The sequence below is a fragment of the Glandiceps talaboti genome, chromosome 8 (assembly GCF_964340395.1).
Source record: "Glandiceps talaboti chromosome 8, keGlaTala1.1, whole genome shotgun sequence".
NCBI classification, from domain to species: Eukaryota; Metazoa; Hemichordata; class Enteropneusta; family Spengelidae; genus Glandiceps; species Glandiceps talaboti.
This window is the reverse complement of record NC_135556.1, coordinates 14204198-14219586: the sequence shown is the minus strand read 5'-3', so window position 1 is coordinate 14219586 and position 15389 is coordinate 14204198. Positions and strand designations below refer to the sequence as shown.

The 15389-nt window shown below is 34.9% G+C and overlaps 1 protein-coding gene across 2 annotated transcripts; it reads left to right on the top strand.

Moving 5' to 3' along the window:
- The first annotated feature begins 66 nt into the window (after positions 1-66).
- LOC144438477 (rab proteins geranylgeranyltransferase component A 2-like) lies at positions 67-14292 on the top strand. 2 transcript variants are annotated; one of them, XM_078127514.1, is made up of 18 exons: positions 67-130; positions 1274-1340; positions 2608-2680; positions 2988-3127; positions 4247-4730; positions 5411-5527; positions 5660-5780; positions 6412-6527; positions 7363-7469; positions 8366-8443; positions 8898-8942; positions 9559-9618; positions 9940-10000; positions 10668-10761; positions 11189-11278; positions 11869-12056; positions 12677-12910; positions 12983-14292. In XM_078127514.1, exons 1-18 carry the CDS (start codon positions 82-84, stop codon positions 13193-13195), a joined length of 2337 nt encoding a protein of 778 aa, XP_077983640.1. In that variant the 5' UTR covers positions 67-81; the 3' UTR covers positions 13196-14292. The 2 variants fall into 2 exon arrangements, with proteins under 2 accessions (XP_077983640.1, XP_077983639.1); XM_078127513.1 differs by having other exon boundaries at positions 12677-14292.
- Positions 14293-15389: the final 1097 nt, after the last annotated feature.

Here is a 15389-nt window from a genome sequence, read left to right as displayed (position 1 = left end):
ATTGTTGTCAGATTTCAGCCAATCATTTGACACGGGAGAAATGAGTAACATGTGACGATGACGTAAGTGGGAAATTAGAAGATGGCTGACGAACTACCTTCAGAGTACGATGCGATCGTGATTGGCACAGGTAAAATCTAACTAATGTATAAAAATATATTTCATAATGGCAATGAACAAATCATTTTGAAAGTTTGAACATTTTGTCAAAGCGGTCAGATTTTAGTACAATGGAAACGGTTATTGTTCTCAAAATATACTTCATGCTTCATTCATGTCATGAACATTGATTACAATTTACATTGATAAATGCTTTCGCCAGCCAAGCACGTCCATTGACTCATGACTCAGAAGTAAAAATAATTTTTTTCAAGGTGATTTCGAATGCATGTTCCTGTCTATAATAACGATATTTTCCAAGTGTAATTTATTCCGTTATTATTTTATAGTCAAGAAATAGTGACGAAAAGACTACAATTAAATTGACACATTAGATTCATAAATGATATCGATAATGGATAATGAACAATACAAGTTTGTAAACATTACATGTAATACACAAATAGTATGAATCATGAATTTTGCTGCACTCATACACGTATCCTCATCATTTTCAATGAAAAGTTGTCATGTATTAATGTCACCCATTTACACATTTTTATTATACTATACAAGTTGCAATTTCTATTCAGCTGCAAGTATGTATATGTGAAAATTGTTGTTAAAGCATTCTATGTGCATTTGCATTTTAATGACTTCATGTACTTGATATTTGTCTAAAAAATCATATCTGTGTTACCATATACATTTATATAAGCTAAGAGCAAAAACAAAAGCAATTATATATATTATATTATGTGTGTGTGTGTGTGTGTGTGTGTGTGTGTGTCAAAATATTATTACTAGTATTGTACAGCAAATTAACAGATTTTGTTGAAATGTTTGTTGTATATATATATATATATATATATATGTCATATAGCATTTTGTGATAACTTATATAATTCAGCCCTCCAAGGGTGTTTCCATGGATACAAGGAGAAAGGTGTGAGAAAATAATTGGCAGTCACTTCCGATGTTTTTCTGGATATTTCATGGTCATTGAACAGGCTTACAACTGTGTCAAAATATTATTATTGTTCAGCAAATTAACAGATTTTGTTGAAATGTTCGTTAATTTATCATAAAACTTTAAAAAAAAATTATTTTAATATTTTCCTGTCAAAGTAATGTTTCATAAAGTATTGTACATCTTGTTGTATTCCTATGTCAGGTGTGCCTGAAAGTATCTTGGCGGCAGCCCTAGCCAGGATTGGTCAAGGTGTTTTACATATTGACAGGTATGTCTCAACTCAAGCTAGCATTTTCTTCAGTATAATCGCACAAAACAATTGCTAGGCAATTGCTCTGTTTAAGTGTTGCCATGGTTACAGAACATATTTTTTACATTTCAAAGTATTTTTGGCATATAGGAGTGATTATAAGTCTTACAGGAAAGGTCAACATAAATGAAAAGGTGAAAAGCAATATACTGGTATGTTTATATGTACATCTATATATATTGTGTGTGTGATTGTGTGTGCTGCAAAGTAAATTTTAAAATTAAATCACTCAGTAATGAATGAAATTAACTTCAATTGGCCCAATTAAATTATCAATTAAATTGGCACAGATATAAATACAATAGCCACTCTAACAATAGGCAAACAATGAATGACTCATTATCTTCAGAGAACACAATGAATATTCATTGTTAATTGTTGCATTGGTATACCTAGGTATATCTGCTGACTCCCATGAGGCATCGGGGCCCACAGCAAAAATCCCCAAATGAGGCACAAGTTTAACTTGGTGTTTCTCAGAAATTGTGCTGAATGTAGGTGATGTAAAATTATGAAATGACCCCCCAGAACCCAAAATTTACAAAAATGCCACTATTTCCTAGAGTTGTGTTCCCTTGTTGGGCACGGCCTACGATGTATGTGTGAACAGGACTTACATAAATATTGTCGTCCTTGTACAGTGTTTCGTAATCCAGTATTATGCTAAGTATAAGAAGTGTATGCTTACAGTTTCAAAGTAGTATTTTGAACATCACACCTTACAACTTGGCAAAGAAAACGTTTCAAACACAGTTGTGCACCTTTGAAATAAAAGGAGGCAATTCTCGGCACCTGAAATGGAATATTACTGCTTAGGTAAAGCATAAAAATAACGAACATTTGATTTCTTGGTTGACACCATAACTTCCACTCCACATGCTTCACATGCATTACTATAGGTATGCAGGACAACAAGTCAACCTTCTTGGTCTCTAGACTGACAGATCAGCCATTGTGGGTGCAGTCTAATCTCCCATTTTCCCAAATTAGAGCAGGCTGATAAGCCCAGACTGATGACATCATTACAGTCTATTTGGTCTCTAGCATGAGGTAAAATGCTATTGCAGGTACCGAGAATTGTGATTCATAAAAAGAAAAAAAAAAGAATATTAGATGGTATATTAAACAAAATTTAACTTCTTAATGTTGTTCAGAGGACATCAAGTTGCCTTGGAAACTGCAGGAGAAACACCGAGAATAATACTTACTATATTTTCTATTTCAGAAATGATTATTATGGAAGTGACTGGGCAACATTTAATTTTGAGGGTTTGGAAAGATGGCTTGATAGAAATAAGGTATGGATTATTAAGATTAGTATAAAAAATGAATTAAAGTTTAAAAATGTGATGGATTTTATTTGGATTAATATGAAGTGTTTTCCATTTTCAAATTAAGTGATACTGGTGAGTATAGAAAGATAAGGTACGATGTCGCTTTATTACAAGCGTATAGAAAGTTGACAATTCTATTTGGGTACATAAGTTTAATAAAAATATATTAAAGAACATTACAATGAAATACATGCAGGCTAATAATGTTATCTGTTTATCCTCAACAGTTCAAATGTCAAATTATCTTGGATTCTTTGTATTCTTTTTAAAGAGTCCTACAGAAGACAACAGTGATGCAGCTGAAGTAGGAGATAATACCAATAACTATGAAGTGGGAGAGGGTGAATTCTTCATCACAATGCCTGACAAAGGAGATACAGTCAAAAATTTGGAAGTGTATTCTTTCATTAAGTAAGTTAGATACAAATGTCTTCTACCTTGTGTCGGATTGCACATATACATGTATACATGTATTTCAAAATTGAGTTCCGTATCCACAAACTGCTATCAGTGTTTTTGGTAAGGGCGGTAAGTAGGTAAAATCTACTGGGGTGCCCATGCCATTTTACCTAGGTGCTCAAACAAAATTACGATAGACTCTATTCGAAAACACTGCCATTTTTACCCCTTTCCCTATTTCTGTTACTGATGTTCCCCAACCTTAGCAAAAACACTGGTTATACTCAGATGCATGAATGATATACTAGTAGTTTTACTTGTGTGTTTTTTGTTCATAATTTGATGTTTTAGTCATGTTTTAGTGTGGAAAGGTTACATTGGTAATGTCAAGTGAAGAAGCAAGAAATGTAAAATTTTAGAGAATTGAAGGGAATGAGTCTGCTATGTCCAACTATGTGTTTGGGTGTGGAGAAAATATGTCAGACAGAGGATTGAAATTTCATAAACTTTTAAAAACTTAAAGTAGGAAATCAGAAACTTTGGGATTGAGTTGACTTTTATTTCTTCTCAGAAAGCTCAGAGGTTTTAATGTTAGCCCTAATGTACTTGAAACAGTGTACAAACGTTTGATAACAAGTGTAGTAAGTTTTAATATAGTTACATGGTATGGCAATCTCACTGTCAAAAACAGGGTGAAATTGGCTCAAATAGTCAACACAGCAGACAAATTGATTGGAACAAAGCAATGCCAATTATCTGACCCGTATAATATTGCCCTTAAAAGAAAATCATGTGATATTCTAGGCGATGACGTGCATCATGTTAATGCCTACTTTGAAAAACTCTCCTCGGGTCACAGGTTTACGGTACCACGAGCACACAGGAACTTACACAGACATTCTTTTATTAGGGACCCAAGCCTATATGGCCTTATCTGTAATATCTGTAAATACTGTTGTTAAGCAATGGTCTTTTTTAATTTTACATGTGCAGCGTAACTAAAAGTCAAATTTCCATTTATTGTTTTATTAACATGGACAATTTAGATTATTATTGAATTATTGGATATAATATGGAGACAATAGTATCACATATGTTGGTTAAAGAGATTTATTGTTTGCATAATTTTAGAGAGACCTCAATTAAACCAGAGTCAGAAGAAGGGGACAATTCACTGCAGGGCCGAGACAAGACTCCAGATCCGGTTGACCAAGAGGTAGGGTTAACAACAATGGCTGAAACCACGGATGACATGGATGGCAGAGAAGTTCTTACCAAAGAAGAAAAACAAGAAGAGAACAAAGACAAAATTAAAGAAAAGTGTAGTGAGGAACAGCTAGAGGGCAGCATGGCAGCTGCTTCGGTGGTTACCGTAGAAACAGTTCCATCTGTAAAGGAGAGTGATGGCAGTGACATGAAAAGTAGAGAAGAAAATGAAAGTTTGAAATCTGAGAAAGAAGTGAGTGAGACAGGAGTGGCTGATACTGAGGTCAAAGGTTGTGAGTCATGTGATTCCAAACCTAAAGAACAGGTGATAAAACCTCAAAGGAAAGAATGGACCATGGAAGATATCAGGAAAGAATGGAGAAGGTTTAATATTGACCTGGCACCAAAGGTGAGATTTCATTATTGGTGCTTCTGTGACCAAATGCTTTAAGTTTCAGTAAATTCAGCTATTATAGGGTGTAGCTTTAATAATAACAAGTAATTGTCTGTCTGTCTGTCTGTCTGTCTGTCTGTCTGTCTGTCTGTCTGTCTGTCTGTCTGTCTGTCTGTCTGTCTGTCTCTGTCTGTCTGTCTGTCTGTCTGTCTGTCTGTCTGTCTGCCTGCCTGCCTGTCTGTCTGTCTGTCTGTCTGTCTGTCTGTCCATTACCTGTATGTTTCATTCTGCGTGGGTGGATGTGTGTGTGTGTGTGTGTGTGTGTGTGTGTGTGTGTGTGTGTGTGTGTGTGTGTGTGTGTGTGTGTGTGTGTGTGTGTGTGTGTGTGTATTTATGTAATCAAATCTCAAGAACCACATTTTTAGCTCGTGAAGGGGGTGGGCTTTACCTATATATTTGTGTGTCTGAATGTCTGCCTGTTTGTCTCAATATGTATTATCAAAGCCCAAGAACTGTTACCAAGAGCCTGTAATTTGAAGTTTAGAGCTCCGATACTACCAGTGCCTTCTCAGTGTAAACAGTGTTTTCTAAGGGTAGACTAATTCAACAGAGTACAAAATATTACTTTTTACTCCACACTTCTTATAATATCATAATGTTATACTCATATATAACGATTTTATTTTTCTCTCCAGATTTTATTTTCCCGGGGATCGTTAGTAGAGCTATTGATATCATCCAACATAAGTCGTTATGCCGAATTTAAATGTGTTACTAGGATATTGACACATCTAAATGGTAAAATAGAACAGGTGAGATATTTTTTACAACCCTTGCAACAGTTGTCTAGAAACACTGCTGATCCGAACGTCGTTTTATCAGACGTGGACTATTGATATCAATATCAATATTATTTGATGTATTTGTTTGTTTGTTTGCTATAGGTCCCTTGTTCCAGATCAGATGTATTTAGCAGTAAATATGTTAGTATGTTGGAGAAGAGAATGTTGATGAAGTTTATAGAGTTCTGTCTGGCATATGAAAAACACCCTGCAGAATACCAAGGTGAATGAAATATATCAGTCTGTAGTTAATATATATAACTATGTAATGTCTTTGTCAAGTGTTGCCAACCTGTGTACCCTCTATATGATAACCTAGTTTTGTTGTTGTGAGTCAAAATGAGAAGAACTTGGATTTCTTGTGAGTCACCACATTGTAAGAGATGGGGGAGCACCAAATTTTGGTGTGTCACTAGAAATTGTGTGCATCAGTGGCATGTCAAATTGGCTTAGAGGGCATACTGTTGCCAATATTGTTAACCTTGGAAGTATGGTACAACAACTGCATATGGGAAATTTGTCCAACTTGAAGTTAGTATCTTAAGGAATGCTTGTATAAATTTACTAGTATTTAGTAATAATACAAAATTGCCATGTCCATCTTTCTTTCTCTTCATCTATTGATAAATCAGATAAATCCAGATAATGTTCCCACATAATGCAGAAGATCACTATGAAAACAAAAGCGAATAGTGCAATCAACACTAGAGGGCCTTTCCCTGGGCCAACGAGTACAATATTTTACTGGTGCTTCAGAACGCATTGGATGTGAAAAACGTATAAACCAGAATAGTTTTCAATAATTATTGTCCACTATAACCGTGACTAAATGTTCCACTATTTTCTGCACCCAGAATTTGAAGACAGACCATTTGTAGATTTTTTGAAGACCAGGAAACTAACACCAAACCTGCAACATTTTGTGCAACACTCAATTGCCATGGTAACAGACCAAACACCAACTCTTGAGGTAAGCAGTGACATTTTTGAACTTTACTTATGATTCCTTCATAGAGTACATTTCATTGCAAGAAAGTAACCAAGATCAGTTGGTATGATTTGAATAGTACTCTGATATCAAACAGGATGTAAAGATATCAAAGAAGCACAACTATGGTACAAAATAGAATTTGTAGATGCTATTGTGTAATACTATGTAAACGTTATTTAAAGGGCTATGTTTCAGTCCTGGGTCATCACATTAGTGTTATCGTAATAAGGGTTACATGGGATCATTCCTTTGTTGTGTTTCTATAATTCTGCCAAATACTTAGTTTTCACACCTAGATTTTAATCCTAACCTCAGGTGGGCCTTTACAGCTAAAATGATGTAGGCTTGGTGTTTCACTCATGGGACATTACATTTTTTGACACACAGCTAGACATATTTCAACTATAGACTAACAATAACAGAGACACAATAAACACAGCGGGATACTTTGCCCAATACTATTGAACACTGATAAGCACTGTTATTCTTTCACAGTGCTTCTAATGAAAACATTGCACATGGACTTGATAATTTTAATGGCTTCAGTTGGTTATTTTCTAACTGATAATCAACATTTCAGCTTGACTACTTCTGCATCCCCACTGTGCATGGCACCTATGTAATTGTTTCTTTTGTATTTGAAGATGTCTGAGTGTGTGTATAAAAATGTCATGTCACATGAGTGAAATACCAAACCAACATCATTTTAGCTGTAAAGTCATGCTATTGTTTTCAATGTTTAAAGGCGAATGTGTCCATTTGTAATTTTATGTAAAGAGAGAGAGATATTTCTACTTCCTGTTTTTTTTTTCAGGGCTTAAAAGCTACACATCACTTTCTGAGATCTCTCGGTCGTTATGGCAACACCCCATTCTTATGGCCTCTCTATGGGTCAGGTGAACTACCACAGTGTTTCTGTAGGTACGTACAGTTTATTGTGTGGAATACAATGTTTTTGTACAGATATTTTTAAACCTGGATAGTTTCACCACTAGAAAGTTTTGCCATTTACAGTCTTCAACTAGTTTCCAAAAACTAATTTTTACTAATTAACACCTTGCTTTCATGTACAAAAAGGCATTTTAGTCACTTATTTATTTTTGCATTTTTTGTTTTCTCGTGAAAATAAGTGTTTAGGGCAAATTTCTAGGTTTACAGTATTTCATATGTACAAGATTGAAGTAGACATAGTTGGCAATTTGACAAGAACTTGATGACGTCACCTCATCAAGATTTATGTAGTAGAGTCTGTCAATGAATAGAACTTTATAAAGTATTTGAAAGCTACATATAGCATACTAGTAATTTATTATCTCGTATTTCTCTACTCCATCAGTCAATCTTTGTCTATATTTCTGCACATATACCTTCTGATACTATATAACTATCAGTATATAACTCTTAATTGTGAGCTGAGAGCTGTAGACAGACTACCACATGTTATACCATGCACGAACCATTTAGAACAAAAAATATGGAATATATACTCTGGTCCTTCTACGTCACAACAACGCGAGTCTTTGTCACGACAACGCATGTCTATGTTACTTGTTCTGCTGTGTTCGAAATATGATTCAAAACGTTAAAAATTACTGTTACTTTCCCCGATTTGTCTTTGCTATTACTGGAACTGGTATAATTGTGTTATTCTCCAATATATTTCTTCATTCAGCTGGGAAATTCCTGTGACCTAAGGGTTGTCACTACTCGTCTAGTTACTCATAGTGACAAGGGCCCCTTAGGTTACTCATATTTTCCCTGGCTGAAAAAAGAAAAATGTTGGAGAATAACATCAAATTATTTGTTTGTTTTACTAGAATGTGTGCAGTCTTTGCTGGTATCTATGTGTTACGAAGAAATGGAAAAGCGCTGATTATCGACAAACAGTCCAAATTGTAAGTTTCGCATTTGAGTGTTCATTTCATCTTGACTCATACCATTATGTGATATATATTAGATATATTAACAACAATTGTAGATTTCCTATATTTTATGAAACACGACTAGTACAATGTAGTTAGACTAATTTCAATCTTAACAATCCTTTTTCTGTAATCTTTGTTTTGGGCCCTGAATTTGACAAATTTTGTTTTTGTTTGAACTTTAATATTGAGATTAGACGGGGTTCAAATGTTTTGTGAGATTGGATTGTTTGAATTTAAATAATTTCCTGTTTAAATAAATAACTCTGTAAGAGAACATCTCATATTGTAAAACGTTTATTTTGTGCAGTTTTAAGCATTGGTCAGTGATACATTTGTATGTATGTCAACTTGATGTGTTTATATCATGTAACCATGGCAGCTGTATGAGTTTGATTGACATCCGTTGATGTTTCATTTATTTCAGATGTAAAGGAATCATAGATACAGAAGGTCAAAGGTTAAATTGTAGGTAAGCTATCAGTATCATAATATGCTATGTATTCTGGTTATCAGAAAGACAATAGATTTTACAGTTTGACCACTAGGAGTGCTGTTCAGAAGGTACATTGAAAATCAAGGCAATATTTCTACGCATACATATAACTTTGAAAGTTGTTCTAAGAAACTTTTTGTGTCAATCTGATGTCACATATATGTAGCTTCCTTGGAAAACTTGTCTTTTTCAAGTGTTGATTGCAATTTCATTCTTTACAAGTCTGAATAATTCTTCTTTCAGAAGCATGTAATGTTTGTGAATAGACATATTTTCCAACTGCTTCGTGCACTGTCATGTGATTAGCATTCATAACCAAAGTTTTATCTCACATTTCACTTATTCATAAAATCTATAACTTTAGTATTTACGATGATGATAAAAAATCTGCATACCAGTTGATATTTCAGTATATTTCCAAATCATTTATTTTGTGTTCCATAATTATTCACAGTACAAGTTCAAAAATTACAGATCACATAGTTCCAAAGCAAATCAAGCTTTGTTATGTATGCCAACATACCATGCATACAGATAGAAAAATGACGCCTTTCACAACAGTTACAAAGACACATTTTGTGTTTATTTGTAGATGGGTTATTATGGAAGGTAGCTATGTACCCCAACAACACAGTAAACCAGAAGTTATAGGGTAAGAAGATTTTCATTTGCTTTTTATGAAATATCACATACATCCTTGGCAAAAGTGTCATTGTGGTAAATCATAATTTTGTATTTTTAGTGAATTAAATACATTCTGTTGATAGATAAACTGGGTATTTTATTTCTTCAAAAAAGTTGTCGATGATTATTGCATGGGCTTTATTGTCTCACTGTATAGAGTGTGCCATCTTGTACACAGAGTCATTCTAAGAGCCTGTTAACCCAGAAAGTCACTTTTTAAAACATAATTATCATTAGATACAGCAGTACAGGTGTATTTCATCGTCACTTATAATTTGATCAATTTCAGATGTGTATCAAGAGGAGTATTTTTCACAAACAGATCATTAAAACCAGGAGCAGAAGACCAGGTAGAATCTGAGATTCATTTTTCAATAAACTGAGTACCAATAATAATATTTATAATATACCTAGTGATAATGCTGTGCCATGATTCGCTAGAATCAGTCACGTGATAGGAAAATTGAATGACCATCAACTATTACATGGTCACGTGACCACCGTGAGTTCACAGCAGGTCAAAATGGCAGCTTCTGACGATGTCGTCTGCCACCATGAGTTCACAGCATGAGGTATATTTTAAACACATATTGCCTGGCCTATATTCAGGTTATAGCACCCGTTCATTACCCCCTTGTGACTGTGAGTTACCAGAATCACATGCTATTTCCCTCGGCCTTCACAGTCCCTCGGGTGTAATAAACGGGTGCTATAGCTCTCATGGCCCGGCAATATGTGTTCAGTATAATGTGTGCCACAGTGGTATATACCTCTACTGATAAATTGCACACTTTCTCTCAAATAATAAGTTATAATTTGTTTTATTCTTGTTTTACTTTCCATATATCATTCACAACATGTGTGGCAGTGGATAAGTGCTGTTATTGAGTACTTTACCCTATAATTATCTGACCAATGTCAATTTTATTTATCATTTGTTTTCATAAATAAAGACAGATTGAATATAAATCAAACCTAAATTGAATCATGATTTTTGTTGTTGTTGACATTTTGTAGGTGACTTTGCTAACAATTCCACCAACACCAGGTCAAGACCCAGTCAAAGTAATAGAGCTAAACCATGCTGCCTATGCATGTCCTAAAGGAATGTGTAAGTATAGAGTAAAGATGTATGTTCGTCTTGTAGGAGAACTAGAAGACACTCTGTGGAGTCATACCTCAACCAATGCTGAGCAGTTCTCTTAATAAGCCATTTATACTATTCATCATTTTCTCCTTCATTACATACAAAACAAAAACCAAAGAAGGGCGCCCTCAAATGTTGGAGCTCTCAGGGTAATGCTAGTAAAATTTTCAAAAAACTCCAAATCTGGAATCCAAGCTCCACCAAACTCTAATCAATTTTGTGCCAAAACTGAAACTTTTGTAATTTTTGAAATGTATATGTTTGTTAGTAATATTGTAGCTGTTTTTTTTGTAAGTCTTTTACAATGTGATTAGTGTTGATAGAAGAATATTGAACAAACCATAATAATACACTTACATTTTTTTTCTTCTGCTATATTAATTTATTTCAGATGTAGTTCACATGACATGTAAAGGTAGTAAAACAGCTAAAGAAGACCTGAAATATGCTGTAGATTTGTTATTTGAACCTGCTGAGGAAGGTAAGATCAAGATTCTCTCCTTGGAAGACTTTACATGTAATGGTATCTTGTACTTTGTACAGTTCATTTCTAAAATCAGGCCATCATAGTCTGTAACGGGAAGATTCTGGTGATGAGGGTGGTAGGCATTTAGATGTGACCTCAGGAAGTGCTGATTAAAGTAGGGAAATTTATATTTTGTGATTATCAAAGGGCTATGTATCAGTCATTGCTAGAAGTAAGAAACATGCCGAAATCACCATCGTAAACCACACGGCCTCTTTTACGACAACGTCCAAGACACACCACCCAGAGGTTGCTTGAGCAGAAATGTGTGCTCTGGCCTACGAGAATGACCAAAATAGTACCATTATAGCATTCCAATTTTGAAAATGATGTACACATTGTATATAATCATTTTACTACAGATAGACAACACATTAATGATCCTATGTTACAAACATTTTTTTCTCAGTCTGTGAGGATTTGTAATAGTAATATAGTATCAGTTTTTAAACTTTTCAAGTTGTTGCATCATACACACTTTCTCTCGAAAGCATTGTTACTTGGATAAAGACACTTAGGTTTGACTGATTTAAATTACATTTCAGAGTCACCATCAGATGCAGAACAAAGCGGTGGAACTGAAACCGAGAAACCCAAAGTGTTATGGTGTATGTACTTTACTCAGTCAGATACATCGGAGTGTGTTGACGAGGCATTCACTGATCTACCCGAGAATGTGTTAGTTACATCGGGACCAGGCCCATCTATAGGATTTGAACATGCTGTTGTACAGGTTAGTATAGTCTGTGAGATACAAGTCTTTCAACTTTGACCTCTATGATAGTTGACCTTTATAATAGTAAAGAATACAGATCAATGGAGATCAGTTACTTTGTTGGAGTGATGGTCCAACAAGGAGTTATGTACAGAGGGAAGGGTGCCCTCAACATACTGTGAATACACAATTTTGGGGCTAAACTGATTTGAGCTTGTTTAGCAGTAACAAAATTTGCACCAAAATAAGTGTGAAATACAGTCACTTTCTTCAGAAAAATTTGATCACAGGTAATAAAGGCAATGTATGGAAATAAATGTGATTCAATGCGTTATCTTACAGTAAGTGATGTGACTATTTAGTGGAGCCAAAGTGTGAAATAAAATAAAAATAAATGTCTTTTTTGCTAAAATGTTTTAAATTGCTCCAAAGTGAATATCTTCACAATAGTATCTACATATATCGAATTCTTGATTCATGTATATATTTGACACATCTACATTTTGCATCGTATCATGTTTGAAATCCAAAGGTCCAGAGAAAAAAAAAAGGGTTGCCATCATTTCACTGCAAAGAAGTTATTTGAAAAGAATTTTCCAGAGTCACCATCATTTCACTGTGTTACACTACTATTCTAGGCAAAGAAGTTATTTGAAAAGATTTGTCCCGGAGAAGAGTTCTTGCCGGCTGCTCCTAATCCTGAAGATATCATCTACGTAGAGGATGAATCAGAGAAGAAGGACGTCGGATTTGAGGAAGGAACAGAAACACCAGACAGTGAAGAGGTCAAAGGTGATCAGGTCAGAGTTGAAGAAGCAAAGGACAATAGTGCTGAGGTCAAAGGTGAAGAAGCTAGTGTCGAAGGTGAAGAGGTCAAAAGTGAAGCAAGTAGGGTCAAAGATGATAAGGTCAAAGGTGAAGAAGCTAGCGTTGAGGGTGCAGAGGTCAAAAGTGAAGAAAGTGAGGTCAAAGGTGATGAGGTCAAAGGTGGAGAAACTAGCATAAAGGATGACAATGAAGATGATACATTAAAGCACAAAGAAGCAGCTGACACAGATGAGGTCAAAGGTGACATGGCAAAGGTCAAAGGTGATGGGGTTAAAGGTGAAGAAGCTGAGTGTTCTGGTGAGGACAAAAATGACAAGGATGATGTCTAAAGAGCTGACTTTCCAAAATAAGGTGTTGATATGTCAAAATGAAAATCTGAAAAATTAGAAATGTGAAATGAACTACGTGAAAGTCAGGAAGTGTACAGTAATGACATTGAGATCACAGCAAAGAATGAATATAGGTTTTTGGAGAAACTTTAAAATGTAGGCAGAAAAGATGGAGAATGTCTAATTTGTACAAAATGATCAACTGTAATAATACAAACAAAAAGATATTGATATGAAATCATGATGTCTTAAAAAAAAATTCATAGGGGCATTTTCAAACAATTATGAGGTACTTGGAGACAAAAGTGTAGAGTGTCAAAATTTGTAATTTTTTTTTTCATATCTTTATGTTCAGCCATATTGTAAATATGTTTTGTTTTTTAAATTTATTGTAATATCTTATGTATGTATTAGTGTACATGTAATGTAGTTTTCTATGGATTTCATTGTCATGGTATAGTGAAGAGTTGGTGTGTGTGTGTAGCCTGTTTACGGCAATGTTGAGATAGTTCGTTAGCTGGTCGTACTTCTCTAGCCCTCACATCAATGGCTTGTCTTGACTATATTGTCAAACTGTTACAATGTAACGTAGCCACATCCCCCAAGAGTCGTTATCCATCACCCCATAGGGTTAAATTTACATAGAACCATATGTAAATAACATGTAAATTAATTAACATATGTTCACTTCAAGTTTTGTCTCACGTCACGCAATGTGTGTATATTTACATACTGATTCATTTGAATAATGATAGTCAAACTAGTTGTCATGGTAGAAAGGACTGCACACGATGATCAACCAGGCTATTGGGTGAAATTTTCAATCCGTTGTTATCAGCTTTGACAATGTAATCATGACAGGCTGTTGATGCGAGGGCTAGGGAGGTACAACCAGCTAACGATGTATCTCAACAGCACAGTAAACAGGCTAGTGTATGTGTGTGTAACACACTGGAGAATCCTAACCAAGCAGTTGTCAGTTGTAACCAAGCCTTCAAATGTTAAAACTTGTATCTCAGTATGTAAGCAGTTTTCAGGAATAAACACGTCATCCAACCTACTTTTGTGTTCAATGGGAGGGTTTTATTTCACCATGTTTGATATAACTGATAGAAAATGATGATATTGAGTAAAAGTGATGATGATGTTAGATGGAAAGGATGTTCCATTCAAAAGTGACTGCAATTCCAAACAAGCCTTGACTTGATCCAAGTTGATGCACCAAGCTTGTTAATCATTATTCATGATTTAGGGACCGGTCAGTTTCTTCGGCCTGGGGGGGGGGGGGGGTCCGGTGGATTGGTAGGGGGGTCACCCAGTTTTTGAAATTGGCAGTAGGGGGGTCATGCTGTTTTGAAAATTGGGGATAGGGGGGTCATTGTGTTTTAAATTGTGATGGAAGAAAAAAATCCTTTCTACAATGGCATATAGCCGTGTCTGAATGTGGTACATGTCAATATTTGTTCTTGTCCCTGTTTCTTACATGAATTCTTTAATACAAATGTATTACTTAATAGTTCAAACATAACTAGTATACATATACATATACATGTATTACCTAGCTACCACACTAGTTACAGAACATGTCATGTAAATGCTTGGCTGTTTCACAATCAATGCTTCACTTATATTGCAGTTTGGGGCAAAAGTGAACTTAAAGGTTTCGTAATGGCAATTTTCATAGATAGTTTATAAATGAAGTTAATCTAAATTGTTCTACTCATCATGTTATTGACACTACAAATCACCACATCTCATCAGATTCCAGTTTCTATTATGCACTAGGTATGACCACCTAAAGTTCTCTAACATATCGGTGACTTTATTATACACATATCAATGCCCCTATACTAATGTTACATGTCTATTTTATGTGATATAGGAAACTCATTTAAAACGTACATTTACGTTAGCTTTTCGAAGCTTGGAAATATTACCTCAAAGGTTATGAATAACCTAAACATTGCCTTAGTATCTCAAGCAAAAAACTCCATATCTGCCAGGGGGAAAACCCCAAGGACTTCCTCACCCCCAGAGGTCACTCATGCATTCAACCAACAATCAGATGTACCAACAACCTTTTTACTGTCATAATGATATTAAGCTTTTCTTAAATATTTTCACCCTATTCTAATTTGAGATGATATTGTCTTTTCAAGATGTGAAATGTTTGCCAAGATAGTCTAAAATTGCC

Bases quoted from the DNA above. Each gene is read 5' to 3' on its own strand.
- LOC144438477 (XM_078127513.1), top strand. From the start codon at position 82: ATGGCTGACGAACTACCTTCAGAGTACGATGCGATCGTGATTGGCACA. The intron at 5,528-5,659 runs GTGAGATATTTT...TGTTTGCTATAG, and splicing joins TAAATGGTAAAATAGAACAG to GTCCCTTGTTCCAGATCAGA. The intron at 7,470-8,365 runs GTACGTACAGTT...TTGTTTTACTAG, and splicing joins CTACCACAGTGTTTCTGTAG to AATGTGTGCAGTCTTTGCTG.